The following is a 21,865-nucleotide window of genomic DNA, read 5'->3' on the forward strand; positions in this document are numbered from 1 at the left end:
ACCACTTCCTCGGTGAATAACCCACTTCTGTGAATAACCCATAACCAGAGAAACTGATTAACATCAAAACTGATTCTGTGCATAGTTCTGTCAAATACATGAGGCAGACGAGCCCCAAAGCCCCAGATTATTAATCCTGCTCATTTTTTCTAGTTAAAGCATATGTTATCTCACTTGTAGCAGTTGAGAATAAAAACAATAAAAATACTGAGATGCTGAAGTTGTGAAAATGCTCAGATGATGAAAAACACTGAAGTTGTTATGTATCTCTCTTTTTTGGGGGGTGTGCGTTTGTTTGTTTGGGGATTTTACCTGTAGGCTTTCATAGACTAAAATAAATCAAAATTCTCCTTTGGATACTGTTTCTACAGCTCAAATGTGTGTGTCTTTTTTTTTTTTTTTCTGTCTTCTTTTTTGGTCTTTTTTTAAATACAGGTTACTGTGAGAGTTAATGACATCAATGACAATCCTCCAGTTTTCTCAACATTGATTCAGACTAAACTATCAGCTCCTGAGAATGCAGCTAGCCCAGACTTGGGCGTATTTTCTGCTACCGATCTGGATGTAGGAGTTAATGCACTTATAAGCTACTCTCTGCAAGATGATTTTGCTGGAATGTTCCATATTAACAGTTCTACGGGCAAGCTGATGACCAAAAAATCCTTAGACAGAGAGATGATGGACAGTTATAAATTGGAAATAATAGTAAGTTGACGTTTGGTGCAAATTCACAAAATTCTCAACATAAAAAGAGAAAATACCGAATCTTCACAAGAAAACCACTTAATCTTAGTGAATTCCACTAGAATTATTTAAGGGATTTCTATTGTTTGTTAGATTTTGCCCCCAGAGTTTTTCTGCTGTGTAATGTGAATAAATGACCCAAGAACATCAGATCTTAAAGGTCATAGTCACATGATGGCTTACCGTGAAATCTGCAAAGCATTCCTGAGTCCATTTTAGACCATGCAGCTGCTGTAGTGCTGTACTGCTTTTACGACTTTGCCAATCCACATTGTTTGTCCCTTACCCTTATTTTTTCATTTTTCGAAATATATATACTTAGACCTTTTTTTAAAATACCTGAATTATAGATTTCCAAGCTAAAAAAAAAAAAAAAAAGATTCTATCTGATTTCACTGATTTTTACTACTATTAATCAGATAAATTATTATGCGTATATGAAGAAGTGTTCCAGCACTGGCCATCACGTACAAATCTATTTTAAGGAGATCTTTACTGCTAACAAATAATTTAACAGGTCAAGGAACCTGTGGAACATATTCAGGGCAGCAAGGAAACATACCAAACATTGAACAGTGTCTTCTGAAGATTTTGGAATTAATGAAAGTGGACACTTTTTAAGACAAATTGAAAATTATGTGTATGTACCTATAGATTAGAACTTTTCTATGTCAAGCATCTGCAATGTAAAAGCCACTGTGAATTTGCCACGTACTAGGTACTCTTCACAGCTTGCGTTATAGACACTTCAAACCCTCAAAATGCAATGGATTTCCTTATTCTTTTAAACGCCACATCACAGATATGCACCTGTATAACTGTGGTTTAATGTTGATTAGTGCCACATCTGATCACACGGCACATTTGATCTGGATCTAGGCTTGAGCTTCTGATTAATTAATTGTTCATGAAATGAGGCAGAGCGTGTGATATGATGAGGATACCAGCTGCAGGAAGACATGCAACACCTAATCAAGTGCAGGGCGAGACCATTGTTGCTGGGTAATAACTTATCTGGAAGAAAGTCTTCTGAGACAGAGTGTCACAATTTGTGGAACAAAATTGAGCTGGTAAAATAAGTTTGTATCAGTGTAAGGCTGCATTTAATGACAAGTTGTTTCTTCACAGGCCACTGATTCTGGCAAACCCTTGCAGTCTGCAAGCTTAGTTCTAAACATCACTGTAGAAGATGTGAATGACAACCCACCAGTGTTCCCCCAGAAATCATATGCCGTGACTGTAAAAGAGAACGAGCTCCCACATGTGGTAGGTGGCATTAAGGATAAACAGGCTGTTCTGCAGTTGTTTTCTTTATGTAAACTTGGAAGCAGTGGTAATCTATGATGATTGTGCATTGATTGAACATATTTTTTGACTTGGTGGAGTGTAAAATCACACAGCATGTTCATTTTATATGACAGTGGAGTGCCTGTCCCACTGACCCTTCCTAAAGCTCTCTTTGTGCCGCTCCCCCTTTCCCTCCTGCCCCCAGCAGTGATGCCACACTGCACAGATCTAGTTTTCAGAGGACCTACAGGCAAGATGTTTTAAAGATGCTGTAGGTGTTATGCATATATCCAGCATCTCCCTGTTCTGAAGATTCCCTGTCTTCTCCCATTTTATCCATTTCTAGCTCCACATCTGCCTTGCAGATGTGAACTAACGGTTCTGAGGTATCAAAGAGGTCCCACCTAAGAATCTGTCAGTCGTTACCAGCTGTGTCAGTATTCTAGCAATGCAATTAATGGCCAGATGAGTAATTCAGTCAGTAAACACTATATAGTTAAATACCACTCTTGTGTGTATGTTTTACCATTCAGCTCTAAACCCGGTGGTTTGGTGTTTGGTTTTTGTTGTTTTTTTTTTTTTTCCTGTCATTTAGATTTTGAGTGCAGCAGCCACAGATGAAGATGTAGGGTACAATGCCATTATTCATTACACCATAATTGGAGAGACTTCTTTATTTCATGTTGGAGAACTTTCTGGGAATATTACAACTCTTCAACCTCTGGACTATGAACGTCATTCCCAGTATATATTTATTCTAAAAGCTTTCAACCCAGGAGAGCCATATCTCCAGGACACAGCAAACATTACAGGTAGGTCTACTTTACCACAGGAAGTCTGCCTTCATCTCCCTTAGGAAATATTTTAACAAGTGTAATTGTGAGGTATAAAGATAGCCTGCAGTAGTAATACAGTCTGCTAAAGTAAGTTAGCAGAAATGATGATAGGACCTTTTCACTATAGCCAGATGAAATTTTTCTCAAAAAGTGTTCGGCTTGTCAAAAATGAAGATGTTTCACACCAGATTACTTATTTCAATGTATTCACAAATTTTTCTATGGCATTTTTTGAGTACTTATGGCCATTTTGATTGAAAAGTTTTCCAAAACCATAATTCAGTTCTTTTTCAGATTGTTTACAGAAAGCCTGCTTCTAAGGTGGTAAAAAACCAAAGTCAACAACAATTTTTAGTTTTGTTAAAATACTTGATTGCTGTCATTCTGTTTCCTTAACACCAAAAATAATTTCTATCTTTATTTTCTCTACACAACATAAAAAATTTCTGTGAAGTTGGTATCCTAGTTTTTGGTCAGCCCTTCTTTTGATCAGTATGGCTGGAAGTATTGCTTTATTTATTACTTGTTCTGCATTATTCATGTTAGATACAGACAGCTTCATTAATTGTGGACCATGACCCAATTGTGCCATGTCATGCATAAATACACAACTAAGCAATCCTGTCTCACAGTGCTTGCAGTCTAAGCCAAAGGCTGGAGATACCAGATGAGTATGGACACAGAAGGGAGCCCAACAGAACAGTGAGGTGATATTATTCCTGACAGAGAGTAGTGACAGCATGCTAGCCAGAAGCACAGCCACTGTAGGAAACTGTTGCTTAAGCAGTAAATAATTTAATCCACACAGACAAGCATTTTGAAGTAAAGAAAACAAGGTCGCCATCTGGTTTAAACTGAAAGAGCTCCAACTCAATTAAGAGGAGCTGTGCTGGTTTATGTCAGTTGAAAAAACGTAAGCATTTAGGCAAAACTCATGTTTACACTCAGACACGGACCTTCTTTTCTTAGTTACTGTGGAGGATGTTAATGAAGAAGGACCCATATTTGACAAGCCCTCCTACTACCAGATCCTTCTAGACAACTCTACAGCTGGTACACTGGTAGTAGATATCAATGCAAGAGATGAAAGCAAGGGTTATGATGAAGGCATTTTCTACAATATTTCAGGTATGTTAAAAAAAAAAAAAAAAGTCTTATGGGCCTTTATTGCTGGGGCACTTTCATACTGCTAAACGAAGCTGCATGACAAGAAAATGAGAGAATAATGGTCATCAACTGAAATGGCAGGTTCTGACTGGATATAAAGGGGAAAAAAAGGATATAAGGGGGGAAAAAAAAAGTGTTCTGTGAGGATAACTAAGCACTGGAACAGCTTGCCCAGAGAGGCTGTCCTTGGAGGTTTTCAGCACCTGAGGAATCAAAGCCTTGAGCAACCTGCTCTGAATTAATTCATGACCCTGCTTTGAGCTCAGAGGTTGGACTAGAGGCCTCACAAAGGGCCCTTCCAGCCCAAATGATTCTGTGACCTAGACACAGAATCAGGAGAGGCCAGGTGTCTTCCTCCAAAATGCATACGCAGGTTAGGATTTCAACCCATGTCTCTTAAATCCTGGGTGTATAATTCAGTCACTTGTCTCTGCTGGCTCTGTTGAACATCTCCAACACTTGTTTTTCTGTCTTCAGGTGGAAACTCAGAAGGTCTCTTCAGTCTTTCCAGTGCCACAGGAGTACTCACATTAACAAGAGACTTATCCAAACAGACTGTTCCCCTATATTACTCCATGCTGGTCACTGCTACAGATTCGGGTGTGCCACCTCTTTCAACTTGTGTAAAGGTACTAAAATTTTTACCTTACTTGTGCCATTTATTCCACAGATTGTTTTATTCTAAACTGAGTGTAACTACATCGGGAAATGGGTATTAGTGAGGTAAAACTATGCAAAACAGGAATCAGAATGTCAGAGTCCTCCTTCTGTTTCAGGAACAGGAAACAAGATGATAACAGGTACAGAGTTATGCTGCTGTAACTGTTGCTGGCACACAACCGGTCATTGTTTTGATCATTCCATTTCAGAAAAGACAAACAGAAACTCTGGACTGTGAAGGAGAAAGATTAGAGGAGTGAAGACTTCTGTGAAGGATCAAAGAGTGGGACAGAGGGGATGTAGTGGAAGCATGTGGTAGAATAAACAGGAGACAGCAAATAAAGTGTTCCTGTTTATTTATTTATTACCAAAAAAAATTCTAAATTGAGGACCGAGAAATGTAAATATGATTATTTTTTCTTTTCCACAGTGCTTATAACTGACTGCTGATCTTTTGCCACTAAATATCACAGCTTAGCAGAATTCAAAACAGAAGACTAGAAATGTATATGGATAAAGACACATAGAAAACTATATTGAACTGAAACTTACAATGTAGACTTAGGAACCATCGTTTTTCAGAGCACTAGACAGCTGCTGGCATCATTTAGAAATAAATTATCTCTATTTTTATGAAGCAGGAGGCATTATTTATTTACCACCTGTCACCTTTTTTTCATCTATAATGTCAGTTATAATAATTTTTAAATACTGTACTTACAAGCTCCTGCTGTGGTCATGCATTCTCGAGTGGAAGAATTTGTTGCAAATACAGATCAGTACCTCTCTCTGAGAGCTCTTTAGCTTGACAAGTCATTTGAAATGTGCTGTTTGTGATGGACTGGAATGCCTCTCTCTATTTAGAAAAGCGTACAGGTGAACCTAAACTGATGGAGTTGCTGGCATTTTCCACTAACCTTCACTGCCTTCAAGGCACTAATGTGTCACACTCAGCACGCAGCAATCGTAGGCTTTTTCTTACTGACAAAGTTTTGGACTTCTGCTGTCTGCTAAACCTGAAAACATAACCCCTGTGGTCATGTCCCTTTCTCTGCAGGTGACGGTAACAATAGCTCCCGTGAACGTTTCACTGCCAGTGTTCTCCGATGCAGTCTATCAGCCTGCCCCTCTGAGTGAGAAGACGCTTCCAGATACATTTGTTGTACAGATCAGTGTGTTCTATAAGGTCCCTGTGATATACAGTATTGTCTCTGGAGACGGGAAGGGTAAGCTCTTTATGGGAAATAACAAGGAAGAGGGTGTGTTAAACTGCAGAGCACTGAGCTTTTGGATCGTTTCTTCTCTCTCTCCTTTTGCTGTAGTCTCACTTCTACACCCATTAATACTGAATGTGTATCAACCAGACCTACAAATCTGATATGGATGAGCTGTGGGCACATGACTGAATCTCTGGAGATTAGCTAGAGCCACATGAGCCCGAGCTAACGGCACCAGCTGTGTGCTTTTCTATGTCTGCTACAGGAAGATCGGGTGATACCTGATCAGGCATAAAGTTACAGTGACTGCAGGAAGAATACCTTATTCAGCATAGAGACTGCTGGTAGAAAAACTAACTCAGCAACATTTTCTTAACAAATATGAACACATAGAGTAAGTTTACATGGGATCAAGCGGATCAGTGCTTTTTTCACTGAACATAGAGATGATTTTATTCTATCATCAAACGTAGCACCTTTATATTTCTTTCTTGTAAAATGTTATGTATGAAGTTGTGGTCTTATTGAAGTTATTTGCAGAATTCCTTATCTTGAGTAAGAAGGGGGCTTCATAGGAAATAAAATAATTTCTGACTGAAACAGGGACAAATAATCTGACTTTTTCAGAGGAAGATGAAGACTACCTGACTGGAGAGTGGTGGAGTGAACTTCTCCCCTTTCGTTCCCACCTGACCTTCTGAATTATTTGTTTTTGTTAATTACAGCTCTGGACATTCTTGTAAATCCATGTTGAATTTTATTTTGTTCTTTAATATGGTATGTTAGCGTATTCTTCAATGTACATAATTTGCATAGTTTGCATCAGAGGGTTCATATCTTCAGTTTTAACTAATAAAATCATAAACAGATTAATATCCATTTTTCTTTAAACAGGGTATTTCACTATTGATTCATCCACTGGTATCATAAGAACAACAAAGAATTTGAAACTGGAAGATTTTCCAGTAATTTTTGATGTGCGAGCAGCAGATTCCTCTCACGCTAACATATTTAATGATGTTTCTGTGAATGTGCAAGTTATTGATGAAAATGACTTCCCTCCAGTTTTCCCATCCTATCTACTAGAAGAAAGATTGGAAGAGGTAAGAAAATGTCATCCAAACTGAATCACAAAAATAAATCCTAAAAATAATAATTAAAATCTTTTGATGAGCTTACAAGTAAAGGTTCTGGAACTGGACAGGTTTGCCATTCTGTTCTGCCATATGACCTTTCAAGGTTTATTTCAAGCTGAAAATCCCAATACACAAAGAGAGCAGTCTAGAAGTAGTGTGGACATATTGAAGGAAAAGTGCATCCTTTACTAATAAAGGGCTTCATGAAGGGAAACCAGCCACTCCATTTTGCATATTTGTACACAGAGAATATTCATGTGCGTTCAAAATCTAGTGGATGTGCTGGGCACCTCATGGACTCTCACTCAGCCTTTTGTGAGGGAGCTTCATACAGAAAAGTAGCAGGCAGAAGTCTAATTTAGCAACATTTCTTCTCTTGCTCATGTACAATCTGTTGTGATTCTTTCTGACACAGAATAGTCAGCGGCAGAAAGCAAGCCAGATTTCGGTCTGTCGCTGTTACGTTTTGAGAGCCTACAAAAGAAGCCACAGCATTTAATTATGCAAAAGCATCTAGCTCAACATTTCACTCTTCAATTTTCGAACACCACTTTTCACGCTTTAATCTGCTAGCTGCTTTTTGTAAAAAGCACACCGATCGTGTTTATATTTTCTATAGCGCATACCTTGCCTTTGAGACTCCCAGCTGATTCACACCTATTCTCTTTAACAGACACAACTAATTTAAAATCTAGCCCATTTCCAACATTGAACTAAATATAGGTCTCATTATTACACCCATTTTTAATGTTCCCAGTCAGTTTAATGGAGAAGAATTAGAATCACATTTCCCAACTTTAAAAATTGAATTTTTCATGTGAAATATTTACACAGTAAATTGCTGGATGCCATGTTGGATCAAATAACTTCAGGTCTCAAATGGCTGTTCAAGTGAAACACTGATATTTACTGTCAATCTTGATGCAAATAACATTTTTTTTAACTAAGAAATATAATATTTAGTTTGCAAATAGTAATTGCTAGCCAAATAGTGTTCAGAAAGAAACATGATTTTGAAATTGAGAACATCCATTGAGTTTCATTGGAGTAGAGGTTGTTAAACATGAATAATTCCTCAACAGCAAGTCAGGTGCTTGAGGTTTGGCTTGTTTGAAACTGATTTTTCTTCCTGCAGATAGCTGCTGTAGGTAGAGACACGCTGGGGGAGAAATTGTTCTTTTCTGTAAATTAGAGAAAACAAGAGATACTCTTACTGTGCTGAATGAGTTGTATAGCTTTGATTTAAAAATGTCTATACTACTGTAAGCGTGTACGGTGTCTGTTACTTTCCCTCTTTCACATAATTCAAGAATTTGCAGCTAACCAGTCTCTGAACAGCCTCAATCTGTTCTTCATCCATAGAATTTACCCGCTACTCCGATTGTCCAGCTGAAAGCTCAGGATAATGACACAGGTAGAAATGGTTTCCTAACATATGGCATTCTTGGTGGAAATGGACTAAAATTCAGGATAGATGAAGCAACTGGAATTCTTTATTCCACTGCCTCCTTTGATTATGAAGAGGAACCTACGGAGTATCAGGTTTGCTTTAGATTTTTAAGTCTTCATTATTCAGAACTCTATCTTTCCCGTGGATATCAGGTGACACTTTTATTTTGTTTACCTTGGTATTGCTTTGAACATTTTACGAGCTGTTTTAGAATATGAGCATCTCAAGATGTGATGCATTATTAAAGGAAGACACTGTCTTTAGACTATCATGAAATGCAGGGAAGGCTTGTTGTTCACCTGTCCTACAAACTCTCAAACACTTAAGCCGATGAATAACTAATTTCACAATGACAGCACATGTATTCAGTGCTGTCTGTTTGCTTGAATCTGTACTGGTCTGAGATCTTGCAGGTACAATTCTCAGTTAATCTTCTTTATTGTTGCTGCCACTGCTGAATATTTTTTTTTATGATTTTGCTTCAAGCAAAAATATTGATGAATTTGTTGGTTCTGTATAGAACAACTTCATTTATTGACCAAATACTCCTTAAATTTTCAGTAACCATTTTGAGATGATTTCAGAATTTGACTTTACATTTCTAAGAATACATCAAGTTTAAGTTTCACCAAGATTTTTTAAATCTTTATGCAATTACCTATTTGTATGCTTTCTCAGTACCAATAACTGTGTAACTTACAGGTTGTGATATATGCTGAAGATGACGGAATCCCTGAGAAGAAAATAGGTTACTGCACAGTTGTCATAAAGATCGTTGATGTTAATGACTGGCCACCTGTTTTTGATCCAGTGACTGAATTCAGTGTAAATGAAAATGCTCCCGTGGGATTCATAGTTGGAAAAATCACAGCAACAGACAGAGACACAGGAGACAATGCCTTTGTTCTATACAGCCTTACAGGTAACGAGGAATTCTCTCACTGCACTGGACCAACAGTCCCTTTGTTGCCTATGCTGTTACAGGCCTAAATAACTTTATGTGTGTTATCTCCTAACCCCTTTCCACATAAGCCAAGAAGGTTCACTTTCACCTGGCTTAGTATTTTACTAGTTTATCTTCATACAGCTTTCAAACAGATGGAGTAGGCACATCCTTTTGCAGAAACTACAAATTGTTGTGCTTGTAATCATACTCTTAATTCTGTTAAAAATCAGCTTTTACAAAAAAACTTTGGCTACTCGACTGCCATAGCTGCAATCAGAAGGAGTAATTTTGATGGAAAAAATGCCCATAGTTTTCTTGAATGAGGAATAAGGGTCTAGGGCCTAATTCATCCCTGCCTTGTAGAACCCGCTGTGCCTGCACCAGGTATTAAATGCCGCTAAATTAAGCCTCTCCACAGTCTGTGGGCTGTGAGCATTTCACAGGTACTAGGAGCAGATATAAATGGTATCACAAGTGTGTCAGGGACCTGATTCACTATTGAAGGCTGCTGGAGAGCTGTTGTCCTCACCCTTGTGCTGGACACCTTTACCTCTGGACCAAAGCTACTGTAGGAGTTGAAATAGTTGTTTTTGTTGTATGAACCATCAGGAGTGATTTGTATACAGTCCACATGTTTTTAGAGTCTTTTATTTTCAATAGGCATACAGACTTTGAGGTGGCTTTGGACAAGGGTGGCCAAACCCAGTAAAAGTCACTGCCAGGTCTTTTGGCAGTCAAACTGATTTCTCTTTAGAACGCTGTACTTCTTTGTCCACCTTCATTAGAGACAGAACAAATTCAGTGACATCTCCTCTCAGAGATCTTGGCAGGAGCACTGTCTTGTTGCAGCGTTTCATGGCTGTTGCACCCAGCAAATGTGAGATTGAGCATACAGAAGGTCAGAGGACTCTGAAAGTGCCTGGGAATGCCTCTTTATCTCTTCTGAGAGTTGCACAGGCTTGGAGGAACTTGCTTCCAGAGATTCACCCCAGAATCATCATGGGGTGTCCATCATCATTTGCATGCCTCAAGTGCTATTATTTTTTGAGCGTGACAGATGTATCTGCAAAACTTGTTAACCTGTTCTGCTGGCTCACATTTCAAACGCCCATCCACTCAAAATATTTTCTGCTTTTCTTCTACATTATCTATATGGCATTTTAAAAATTGTTTAATGACCCTGGGACACAAGTAAATGTAATTTAAGAGTGCAGTTAATTAGGTACTTCTAAGATGTATTCGTTGATAATGCTTTTTTTCAATGTGTCTCAGGTGGTGGAGGAAATATATTTGAAATAGATGAAATACATGGCAACATTAAGATAAAGAACTCTCCAGACTATGAAATCATGAATAAGTATAACCTTACAGTGAATGCAGTCAACAATAAATCTGCCCCTTTCCACCAGGTAAAAGACTGTTGTTGTAATGAACAGTGACTCTTCTATTCAGAGTGGATTTCTAACTAGTGGGAGGGGGATCTATCAAAGACATTTATTGTGTGGAATAAATTAGACACCTAGTCATCTTTAGGGTCAGACTTTGGTGACCGCTGTCCATGCTTAGTAGTATTATACTCCATAATTAGTTGAAATACTTCACAATCATGCATGGTAGAATTTGAACCTGAATTGTTTGCAGACTAACCTGTCCTGGGGAACTGGAATTCTTACCTGCTGCTATTAGTACTGTAGTACTGTAAGTGCAGTGATAATTTTTCACAGAAGAAAAAGTAATTTTCAGCAAATTGTTCTAGTTCTGCTGTATTTCTTTTAATTGAAAAGGTATTACATGTTTATTTAACAGAGTCGGAACACCTGTGGTTCCCTTGACTGCATCTGGCAGCAGCAGTAGGACATGCTGGCGTCCTAAACACATCCTGGTCTCGCTCCTTTCAAGAAGTAGAATCCTACTGCAACACTGAATTCCTGCCTCTCTTTTATTAAAACCCTGTAGCGATCTCTTTTGAGTTCACAAAATCAAACCTAACACAATATTTTACTCTGGCATTTTCAAAGTCTGTTTTATTCTTTTTGTTGTATATGCAAATAACAAAAAAATATCGTGAAGACACTCTAAATATTGATGAAACCATTTTATTTTCTAGGAAACTACTCATGTCACTGTTCTAGTGATTGATGTGAATGATAACGCTCCAGTATTTGCTCAGAATTCCTATTCCGCTTCTATAAACATGATTAATCCTGTAGGTGCTCATGTCATAACTGTGAGTGCTACCGACAAAGATCAGGTAACTACTCCTGTTTGATTTTGACACCGCTTTAAGATGCAGCCCAAATATATTTTTCTCCATTCTCTAGGCATGAAATACCAAATGTAGCAGAAAGTGAATTCTGATTGACTAACAGCACTGGGAATTGGAAATCAGGACTTTTGATGTTTCTGCCTTGACACTGATGTACTCCCTGTCTTTGGGCATGTTTCTTCATCTATATTTGCCGTAATTTTTTCCCCTTATATGGAGTTGTATCAGTCTTTCAGAAGTATATAAGGACTGAAGCAATTTATTGTCTGTGAACTTCTGAAGTAGAAGAATCTGTAAAAGCTAAACATCATATAGCTGACTTGAACATGGAAATGTTTGGTTACCAAACGCCTCTGAAGTGTAGTACCCCAGCTAACTGTCTCTGTCCCCATTTTTAAAAGTAATTTTGTCTGATATATCTGTACTGAGCCCATGAAGTAGTATCCAGGCACTAGCAGAGGTATCTAGAAGTCAACCAGATCACCACATTTAAAAGATAAAACATCTAGAAGTGACAACAGAATAAGTGTAGCAGGTGCTTTCCCATTTCTTCACACGTAATTTTGGTTAAAATAGCTGCACCTGTGGAATATTGTTGCAAATAATCTAACAGCCCCTTCTTTTATTGTCCTTCTCAATAATTGTGTATAATAAGTTAAATCGCTTATGAAAGTTGCTGGACTCTGAGATCTGCATTGAGGCCCTGATGAGATCCACCCTTCAGACCAGACCATGTCTGGTCCTCTGCTATGCAGAGTGGCACTCACCCTCCCTGTGCCAACCTTTCAGGATTCCTTGGCAGAGTCCAGCATTGAAATGATTACATTAGTGTTCTTCTCTATTCCTCCCTGTTCCTGAAATAATTATAAATCCACAGATTACTTAATGACAACAGATGTTCATATTAGGGTTTGATCCTGCTGCTGCAGAGCCATGGAAGAGGAGGATTACAATGCTTTTCAGAAATACAGAGTAAAGTGCAATAGAGCAAATCCTGAGGGTTTGTCAAAATGGCTTGTACATAGAATAAAATGTGTCCAACTCCCCTGTGGCAGGTAGGAATAGTGCTTGCCCTCACAGCAGCGGAGAGGCTGTGCTTCTCAAGGTATGAAAAGGATCTAAGGGACTTTGGCTTATTCTCATTGACATCACACCTGTAGATGACTCTTTTGCTACTCTGACTGTCCCCCGCTACATGTGTCTTTATTTTTGTTAGAGATTTTTTTTTCCCATTTTTACTGTGTAACTGGACAGCTGCTTGTGAATTTTCTTCTGCTTTGTGTTTTTATCAGCACCCATCCTACCACAGCTAACCCCAAGTTTTCATTCTTGAAATAATACATTCAAAATAAATTCAGTAAAGATATTTAGACATTGTCAAATATTTTGTTTCAGTGGTTATCCTACACTTCAAAATGTATTCCCAGGGCATGCAGTGTACTTTAGCATGGCTATGTGAATTTTTTTTGGATCTTGGAACTTCAAAATTAATTTGGGGGCTGCAGAGCTCTGCCCCCTTGGCCCTTTCCTTGCTGCTGCTCTTGTGTTACAACTTAAGCACAAGGTAGCTCTGAGCCTGGTTCTCTCTAGTTATTTAAAACACCTCAGGCATTCTGTCCACTTAAGTATGGAAATATTGAGATTCTGGTGAGAGATATATACTGGAAATATTGGATATATTGAGATTCTGTACTGTGGGACTTGGGGCACTGAAATGATGTGGTACCGCAAAAAATAGTCACGTGAAGTTGTGTTCCTTTCATGGCAGGGGCAAAATGGCCTTATCGAGTACTACATCCTCCCTGACCAAAACTTCAGCCCGTTTTTCCTGATAGAAGATAAGAGTGAGGGGAAAATAATTACAACTGGAAACCTGACTAGATCTGGAGAGATCCATTTAACAGTGATGGCTAAGGACAAAGGCTCTCCATCTTTAAATGACACTGCTGTGATTACTCTTAATGTGTTTGACAACCGTCCCTTTGTTCCTTGGTTTAACGAGAGCACAATCAGGTGAGACTTTCATATTAAGTTATATAACTGGTACATATTCTCCAGGTAGTGGAAAACACAGTAAAGCTGAAAATTGACACTAATTCTTGTATTCTTCTATGCAGAAGAAAGGACATCAGCTTTTTTTTTTTTTTTAGACAAAATGTCCAGGAAATTCTGTTATGCCAGTGATTCTGTGTATGTGATGTGAGGCATCGCCTTTTATTTCTTTCTTGTGCAGTTTGCTTAAACTCTTTGTCCCTTTCCTCCTGCACACTAATAAATCATTCTTCCTTAGCCTTTACTCAAGGATAAATGAATTTTGGCTAGAAAAGTAGGGCTTGCACTGCACTCTGAATGTCAGTAAGCTCCAAAATACAACTAGAGGGGAGGGGGCAGGATTTTCCACAGACAACTTGCTCTTTAGAGTTAAATTTCAAAACCTGCCAGTGCAACAGCTACTGGGAAATTTAACATTATGATTTATCATTTATCTTCTATATTAGCATTTCCGTTTTGGAAAACACAGGAGTGGATTATTTAATTTACACTTTTACTGTGGTCGAAACTTTAGGAAAACCGATTGATTATACAGTTGTATCTGGCAATGAAAAAGGTGAGTACTATTTCCCTTATGAGATAAAACAGCTAAGATAACAGAATAACCTTTGTGTGGCAGATGGGGAGACAGAGAGCAAGGATAAAAATTTGTGTCGTTTTCTTAAAAAAATAAAGTACACAAGGAATTTCTTTCAGAGCTTTTCAGCGTGGGCTTTGTTAATCTTCTTTGGCTAAAGAGGGGATGGTAATTTGGTAGAAAATGGGTTTCTGTAGGCTTAAACTGGAATAATTTGGAGGCTGAGGAACCCAAAATAAAGTTGTTCTTAGCAAGCAGCTTCTTCCCTGCCAATCACCATTAGTCTATCATTTCCTTGCACTTGCACCTGTCAGGGCACGAGGCCGCCTTCAGCTTTTTGCAGCAACTCCATTTAGCACACAAAAAAGGAAAAAATCAGAAACCAAGAGAAAAAGTTGGACATCGGTGAAAAAGGAAACTGTGATTCTGTTTTCCAAGTATGCCGCTCCTTTACGTGTTTAAGGCCTGTTTGGGCTGGGATAGGGCCCCAGCTGTGAAGTCTTTGCTGCTCAGCTGGTGTAAGTGTTGTGTTTCACATTCTTAAGAACAGAGGAGCCATGGAAGCATCCTAAGAGCAACTAAGGCACAAGAGGTAGGAGGGGTACAAGTGAAATGGTAGCTGTAACAGCAAAGGTGCATGTTTTTCCCTTCAGGTCATTTTAGAATGGATCCAAAAAGTGGTCAGCTGAGAACAGCAATTAATTTGAACTATGAGGAAGTTTCTCAGTATGTGATTTTAATTGAAGCAAATGAAAATCTCTCATCCATCCCAAAAGTCCAACATTCAGGTAACTTCTTCCTTTGAAGGACGTTCCAACTTAAATCAGGGACAACGAACGCATATTCATCGTACAGCTTCGTGAATGATCAAATACAGGAACTGTGGTCCTCTTTAACTGAAAAGTCTGGTGTCAAAAGCGAAAAGCTGAAGGTCAAGGTTGTGGAGATAAAAGTCAGCAGCCTTCCTCCAGGGGTGCAAACCCTGGTCTCAGAATATAATAGCTGGGCATTGGTCTCCTCGGGAGGAGCTGGAGGAACCCTCCTGTCCCTCGTCTGGTACAGCACAGGCAGCTGGAGAGGGCTGACAGAGGAGCAGTGCTGTCACCTTTTGCCCTGAACTGCCCACTCTCACTGAAGCCCCAGGAGGAGCGAGATGTGTCCTCTGGGCACGTCCCTGCTGCTTCTGCCTCTTCCTCCCATGCAGCAGAGGTACTGCTGCAAACCTGGCCTTTGAAAGTTGTGCTTTCCTGGTGTTTGCTGAAACTTGTGTTTATTTAACAGGCCTGTTTGCTCAAAATGTGGCAATGCTGACAATCACAGTGCAGGACGTAAATGAAGAGCCAGTGTTTTTGAATAATGCCTACTCTGCTCGGATACCAAACTCTGTGCCCTACAGGTACCCGGTTATTACAGTTCAGGTAGAGTATCTTTCTGTGCTCTTCATGATGAAGAAATCCTCAAGATTTGAATTCCTCCTACAGTCAAACTGGGTTCAAAGAGCTGTTAAATCTGCTCTTGAAAGCTTGAGGAAGATTCTGCCCATCATCCAGATTTAACATAAGGCGGGTGAAGGGGAGGGGGTGTTGAGGGAACCAGTCCCCACCTCTCCTACCAGTGGGTCTGTCCGAAGAGCTATACAGTCCGTTCTGACTCGTGATGCTGTTATGGATTACATACTGCACAGACCACTGTTCTCTCTTCGGCACCGTTAACCCCTTTGTTAGCCATCAGACCCAGATGGGAAAATAATTATAAAATGGAGCAGTTCTCATCTTTACTTGTCTGGTGTTATCCCTCAGTTCTAACCTTCTCCTTTTATGCTTGCAGCTGTAGAATCTTCCAGACTCCATGATAAATGTATTTCCCCTTTTACACCCTTGGTCTGATTCTGATAGTTTATGCTTCACTTTTAGTGCAAAGAGAAAAATATGACAGCACTATCCTAGAATACTCCAGTCATACAAATAGAAACTGCAGAGTTTAATGATTGAAAAGCAATGTGCAGCCCAAAAGCCACAAGCTGAGTTTCACTAATCACCTTTTTTACATCAGGCCACAGATCCAGATTCAGGTGACAATGGGCTTCTGCTGTACAGCTTCATGAATGATCAAACGAACGAGTTTGACATCGATGAAAATACAGGGCACATTTTTACAGTTTCTGTAGCAGGAAAGGCTGGAACATTTTATCTGGAAGTCCAAGCTGCGGACCAGGGCACAAGAAGACTCACAGCCCGGACAACAGTCAATGTAAGGAAGATTGTTTTTTATAGTCCTGATTTGCTACCATGTCAAAACTCTGTATACAAGAAGGTCTAGGTTTGATAATGACCAAAAAAATTATTGAACACCATACAATGAGTATGTCAGGATTTAGTACATGCTATCAGGCCAGAATTATGAGGCTGCCATTTCCACTGACATATGAAAATATGTTGGCATGAAGACTGACTTTTAGAGGACAATTAATTTATATCCAAGGTTTTGGTTTGGTTGTTTTGTTTTGGTGTTTTTTTTGTGGGGTTTTTTTGAAAGTCAATCTATGAAAGGTACAAATGCTTTAGAAAACCTTACGTATCATTTCTTATTTATTAGGTAACTGTTGATTCCAGTTCCAGTAACAACATTGTGATGATGGTACTTAATCAGAAGATCAATGTTGTTGAAAGAAACATTGCTGAAGTAAAAAGGTATTTTGGAAACTGTGAAGCTTATTCTGGTATAATATCTAAAGAGAAATTTAGAGTGCCTTTGAGATAAGGGTCTGACAGCCTACAGGGGAGGTGATGCAGCCAGTGCCTGTGAAAAGCTAGGCCTTCAACTTGATGTAGCTCAGAATAATTTGAGGGAATTAACAGGAATCCACCAGTTTTTATCTGGTGAGGCTTTGGCCTGATCTGACGAATGGCAAAGGGGTCATTGGACTGGATGATTTTGAGATGACTCTTCCCACCTCAACATTTCTGTGATTTTTCACAGCCTGGGATAAAGTTTTTTCATGGATAGTTGGCTCAAGATACAGATGTGAAAACAGAGAGGATAGCAACCACAGACCAAACCCACCTCTGCTACAGATGAAAATTCCCCCTTGTAGAACAGCAGCAGAGCTCCTCAAGGAGCTCTCAGCCCTAGGGTGCTGGGGGATTAGCTAGTGATGTGTGGATGGCCACGCTACAATTAAAAACATATTTTAGTCTTTTTGGCATGTGAATGAAGACACCGGATCTTTTGTTTGATTATATGTAAACATATATTTTTACATTGGAAATATTGAGTCTTGTGCTTTTGAGGGAAAATCACTCTGAAGTCGGGAAAAATGAGTTTGTGATGTTGACGTCATTACAGCGCCAGTTTCTTTTTGGTAAAAATTAAATAGGAACCCTAGAGCTGCTCTGCTGCTTTCCTCGAAGCAGCTGGTACTGGCCGCTGTCAGAATGATGGATTAAGTGGGCCAATGGTCGGATCCAGCATGAAAATCTCTCTGTGAAAAAGGAGGAGCAAACAATGAGGATTACGAGACTGTATTTCCCTTCTCCCCACCTTTACTGTTGATAATACTCTGTAGGTATCACTGCCTGTGTTTATAAAAAATAACGTCAAGCATGAAATGAGCCATATGTCGCTTGGAAAAGCATGGCTACATATAGGATATACTATGCAATATCGGTTATGACATCTAGGTATAAGGGTTTGTTAACCCTCCCTTTCTCTAATTAATTGTTCAGTTATACTAATGGCACCTATCTAAGAATTTTTAGGCTATGTACCAAAGATACATAGCATCTACTGATGAAAGTATCTTCACTTACCAGTTACCTGATATTGGGCAGATAGCTTACTTCCTTTGTTGATGATGATCCTGCATTTTTACATGCTTAGATTAAAATACTAATTATCTGCCAAGCATTAAATAGTACTTTTCTACCATTTAATTTCCAGAGTAAAAGAATGTGTCATCACCCAGTTAATTTAAAACGTTTTCTTGATCTGATGGCAGGGTCCTGGAAGATAAACTTGCCTGGAATGTATACATCGTTGATGTTTATTCTAATGAGTTTGAAAGAAAAGCGAGAAGCAGCACTGATATCACCTATGTAAAAATTATTGCTTTTGATGGGGCAAACCAGGAAGTATCTGCACAAGATGTAAAAAGGTCTGTATGGCACAGTCTATCATTTGGGTATCAGAGCTATGCAGCTAGGTTTTGTTTCCCTTAAAATGATTGTTGACAATAAACAAGATTAATCAAATAACAGTTTGAGACTTATCTCAAGGCTTAAATGGAATTTCTAGAATTCAGAAAGCTTTCATTATTTATTGAAAGGTAGTTTCCAGAGTCTGTCAAAAACATGAATAAGGCTGCTTTAATTATGCAAAATAGATTTTAAAGTCAGCTTTATAGAAAACTGAATCAGAAAGAATATAATTAAAATAGATATTGACTTCAGAATTGCAGAATGTTGATTAAAAACTTCCATTTTAGGTGTATTTTCCATTTGTTTCATAACGTGACAGGAGTATGAAGGCACATTCTTATAAACATTTGGTGAAGGGCAGCTGGTATTTAAACACATGATTTCTAGACTCGACACCTCTCTTAAACTAGTAATTGTTTGTGGCTGATAGTGCTAACGTAGTCTGTGGTCACGGGAAGCACTCCGCATGGATGAACCTTTACCTCTGAGGAAAGCGTTATTGGTATCTGTAAGACTGTATGTGGCTACCTTGATGTGCATTTAGAGAACACTGGCCTCTCAAGTTCGATTTTTCCCAACTTTGCAGCATTTTAGTTCGTAAGCGGTAGGGCTGGTTGCTAGAAAATAGAGTTTTTCCTGAATGGAAGATGTGACAAGTCTGAATCTTTGGAAAAGGTCTTGGTGGACCAGGCAGTGGGGTTCTGTTGTTTTCTTCACTACTCTTCAAGCCAAAATGAAGGTCTGATACATCATCAGCATTTTACTCTTCTGTCTTCAGAAAACTTGGGGAGCAGAAGAGTAACATTGAGGCAGAACTGGAGAAAATATTTTCAACATCCGTTACTGCTGCCATAGAAGAGGCTCCTGCTGACTCGGCAACTCCTGAACTCATTGCAGCTATTGTCCTCAGTGTCCTGCTAGCCTGCGTCCTCATAGCCTTCCTGGTATACGTACTTGTTACTATAAAGAGGAAAAGGTACAAATAGTTTTACTTTAACAATATAATTTAGAATTAAAACTAGTAAGTTTACTTTAAATGTCAACCTGAAAAATACTTACCTGATAAATTACTGATATTTGCATGGAGTGTTGCTGAAGATTTGCTATAGATCAAAATGGCTGGGGTTGTACTGTAGATGTGAGACACGCTACACGTAACTGACTGTTGCTTCTTGTGCTCGTCGCACAGCAACAGAAGAAAAAAAGACTTTTATAAACAGGGAAATGTGGATACCAGAAATTGTAACTGTGGAGGGAGGCACAAGTAGCCGTAATACACCCCTGTAAATCTTCTCTAACCCCATGAATGATGAAATCAAGGGAAGTTTTGCCGTTACCTTCAGTAGCAGCACGACTATGTAGTAGAGGAAAACAAATACATTTCCAAGAGGGCAGCAGGTATTTACCCTGCTACTGTTATGGAAAAATAGAAAATACTCCAAACTAATCTCCAGAATAATACTGAAAATAAGTGTTGTGTATTAAACTTATGCCACAAATACTTGATATTCTGTTTTTAAAACAACTGTAAAGCCAATTTTCTGAAAGAAATTATTTTATTTTTATATATATATATATATATAATTCTCAGAAAGTATGAGCAACAGCATTTGGTTAAGAAGCAAGCTGAAATTATGGAGGGAATTGATAATCTGTGTGCCACTGACAAAAATGGAAGTCTGAAAAGTTTAGAGAAACTAGAGCACACAACTAACATGTAAGCAGAATGGGGATATCACATATTTATACAAAATACTGTAGTTTATGGTGTTAACAGACATTTTTCCTTCTATCTTTCGCTAGTGCATATGTTGATTTTTAAGAACCCGTACAATTATGAGTTAAAAACTCCACACTTGAAGGAAGCTAATACCTTTTAATCTTATATTGAAAACTACAAGGGCAAATTCCTACTTACTCTTTAGCAAATTGTTAAGCCTTAAGCAGAAAGTATCTTCAGGATACAAGAAGCTACTTAACATTCCCCTGGGTAAAATGCCAGTAATTTTGAGACCAGTGTACATGCTGCTCTCAGTTTTAGAGAGGCAAAGGTTTTTGTCACTTAAGTATATGCAGGCTCAAGGTGTTACGTAATTCTCTTAACTCTCTTTCAGGAAAACTGAAATTATAGGGTTTAGCAACATGGTAGCCACCACAGGAAGTGACGATGACAAAGATGTACTTCATGCTTATGAAACATGCAGTTCCCTGGAGACACTAAATTGCAACAGTGAACAGAAAGAAAACGTAGCATCTGAACAAGCTGCTGAACCTAGAAATGGAGATGCCCAGCCCACTCCAGAATTCACAACAAAACAGGTAATTAGCTTTTCAATTGTGAAGAATGGCAGGCTGAGAGGTGGTGACTCCCTTCCACCTTTTACAGAATGTGTAAAGGGTTCTCACGTGCTGCTCCCAGAACTTGCAGCCTTGAAAACGATGCTTTCTGTGTAAGCTTCAAGTTGTACAATTTGTACCATTTAGAATTTGTCCGTGTTGTACCACCTGCAGCTTTTTGTCTCATCGGTGTTATTCATGTTTTCTCGCAGGATTGCTTTCTCACAAATAGAAATCAGGACTCAGCTCTTCCCTTAACACCTGCTCCCTCAACGCAGGCCCCTGAAAAAGAAATCAAAGGAGTAAAATTTTCAGAAGTGGCAATTATCTTGGATGCAGAACCTGAAGATGAGGAGCCTGATGACAACGATATATTTTTTCACCAGTAAGAACACTGGATGAAGAAAACTTTTAGGAAAACCACAGCGACGCTCTTTGGAACGCTACAGAGTTGAAGGAGCGATAAGAATACGTGAATGCTATCCCGATTTTAATTCCTGCTACTCCTGTTCTTTGCGCTGGAGGGGACGGACCAGAAGGGAAATAAGCACTAAGCTAGAAGGGCTGCAGAGTTGCTTTCCTAGAAACGGTGCTATCTTCTCTGTCATAAGAAAATAAATTCCCTGTAAAAGGGCAAGACAGTAAAACCGCTTCCCAATGTGACGCCTGGTCAGTATTTTAGATGGAAGTATTTCTCAGACACCTATCTTCTCTTCCTTTTGCACAAAACCTCAGTGTCGGGGTTGGGTTTTGGAAACGAGTGCCCGGTATTTACTAGTCCCGTGGTGCCTCTCCTCCCCGCCCCGGGCCCTGCACCCACCCACCTGCCTTCCCCCGGGTTTTCCGCCCGTGTGTGTGTGTGTGTGTGTGTCCTGTCAGCGGGAGGAGCGGGGAGGAAGGGCGGCGCGGCCTCGCCTTCCTCCTCCTCCTCCTCCTCCTCCGGCGCGGAGCGAGGAACGGGGGAGGGGAAGTTTCTGGCATCTTCTGGCTGGGT

General features: G+C 39.2%; 1 protein-coding gene and 1 long non-coding RNA gene across 2 annotated transcripts; both read left to right on the plus strand.

The window, feature by feature from the left end:
* The first annotated feature begins 2,734 nt into the window (after positions 1-2,734).
* Positions 2,735-4,620, plus strand: LOC113477725. Its single transcript, XR_003397951.1, has 3 exons — positions 2,735-2,843; positions 3,837-3,995; positions 4,512-4,620. It is a non-coding gene; the product is annotated as an uncharacterized LOC113477725 (long non-coding RNA).
* Positions 4,621-4,742: 122 nt separating this feature from the next.
* Positions 4,743-21,515, plus strand: LOC113477992 (protocadherin Fat 4-like). Its single transcript, XM_026844684.1, has 17 exons — positions 4,743-4,757; positions 5,752-5,920; positions 6,806-7,014; positions 8,410-8,589; positions 9,200-9,419; positions 10,716-10,852; positions 11,551-11,694; positions 13,478-13,722; positions 14,208-14,317; positions 14,992-15,126; positions 15,620-15,756; positions 16,391-16,588; positions 16,934-17,028; positions 18,336-18,491; positions 19,313-19,510; positions 20,649-20,853; positions 21,084-21,515. Exons 1-17 carry the CDS (start codon positions 4,743-4,745, stop codon positions 21,258-21,260), a joined length of 2,730 nt encoding a protein of 909 aa, XP_026700485.1. The 3' UTR covers positions 21,261-21,515.
* The last annotated feature ends 350 nt before the right edge of the window (positions 21,516-21,865 follow it).

This window comes from Athene cunicularia, assembly GCF_003259725.1.
Source record: "Athene cunicularia isolate RWA chromosome 3 unlocalized genomic scaffold, athCun1 chr3_part1, whole genome shotgun sequence".
NCBI lineage: Eukaryota > Metazoa > Chordata > Aves > Strigiformes > Strigidae > Athene > Athene cunicularia.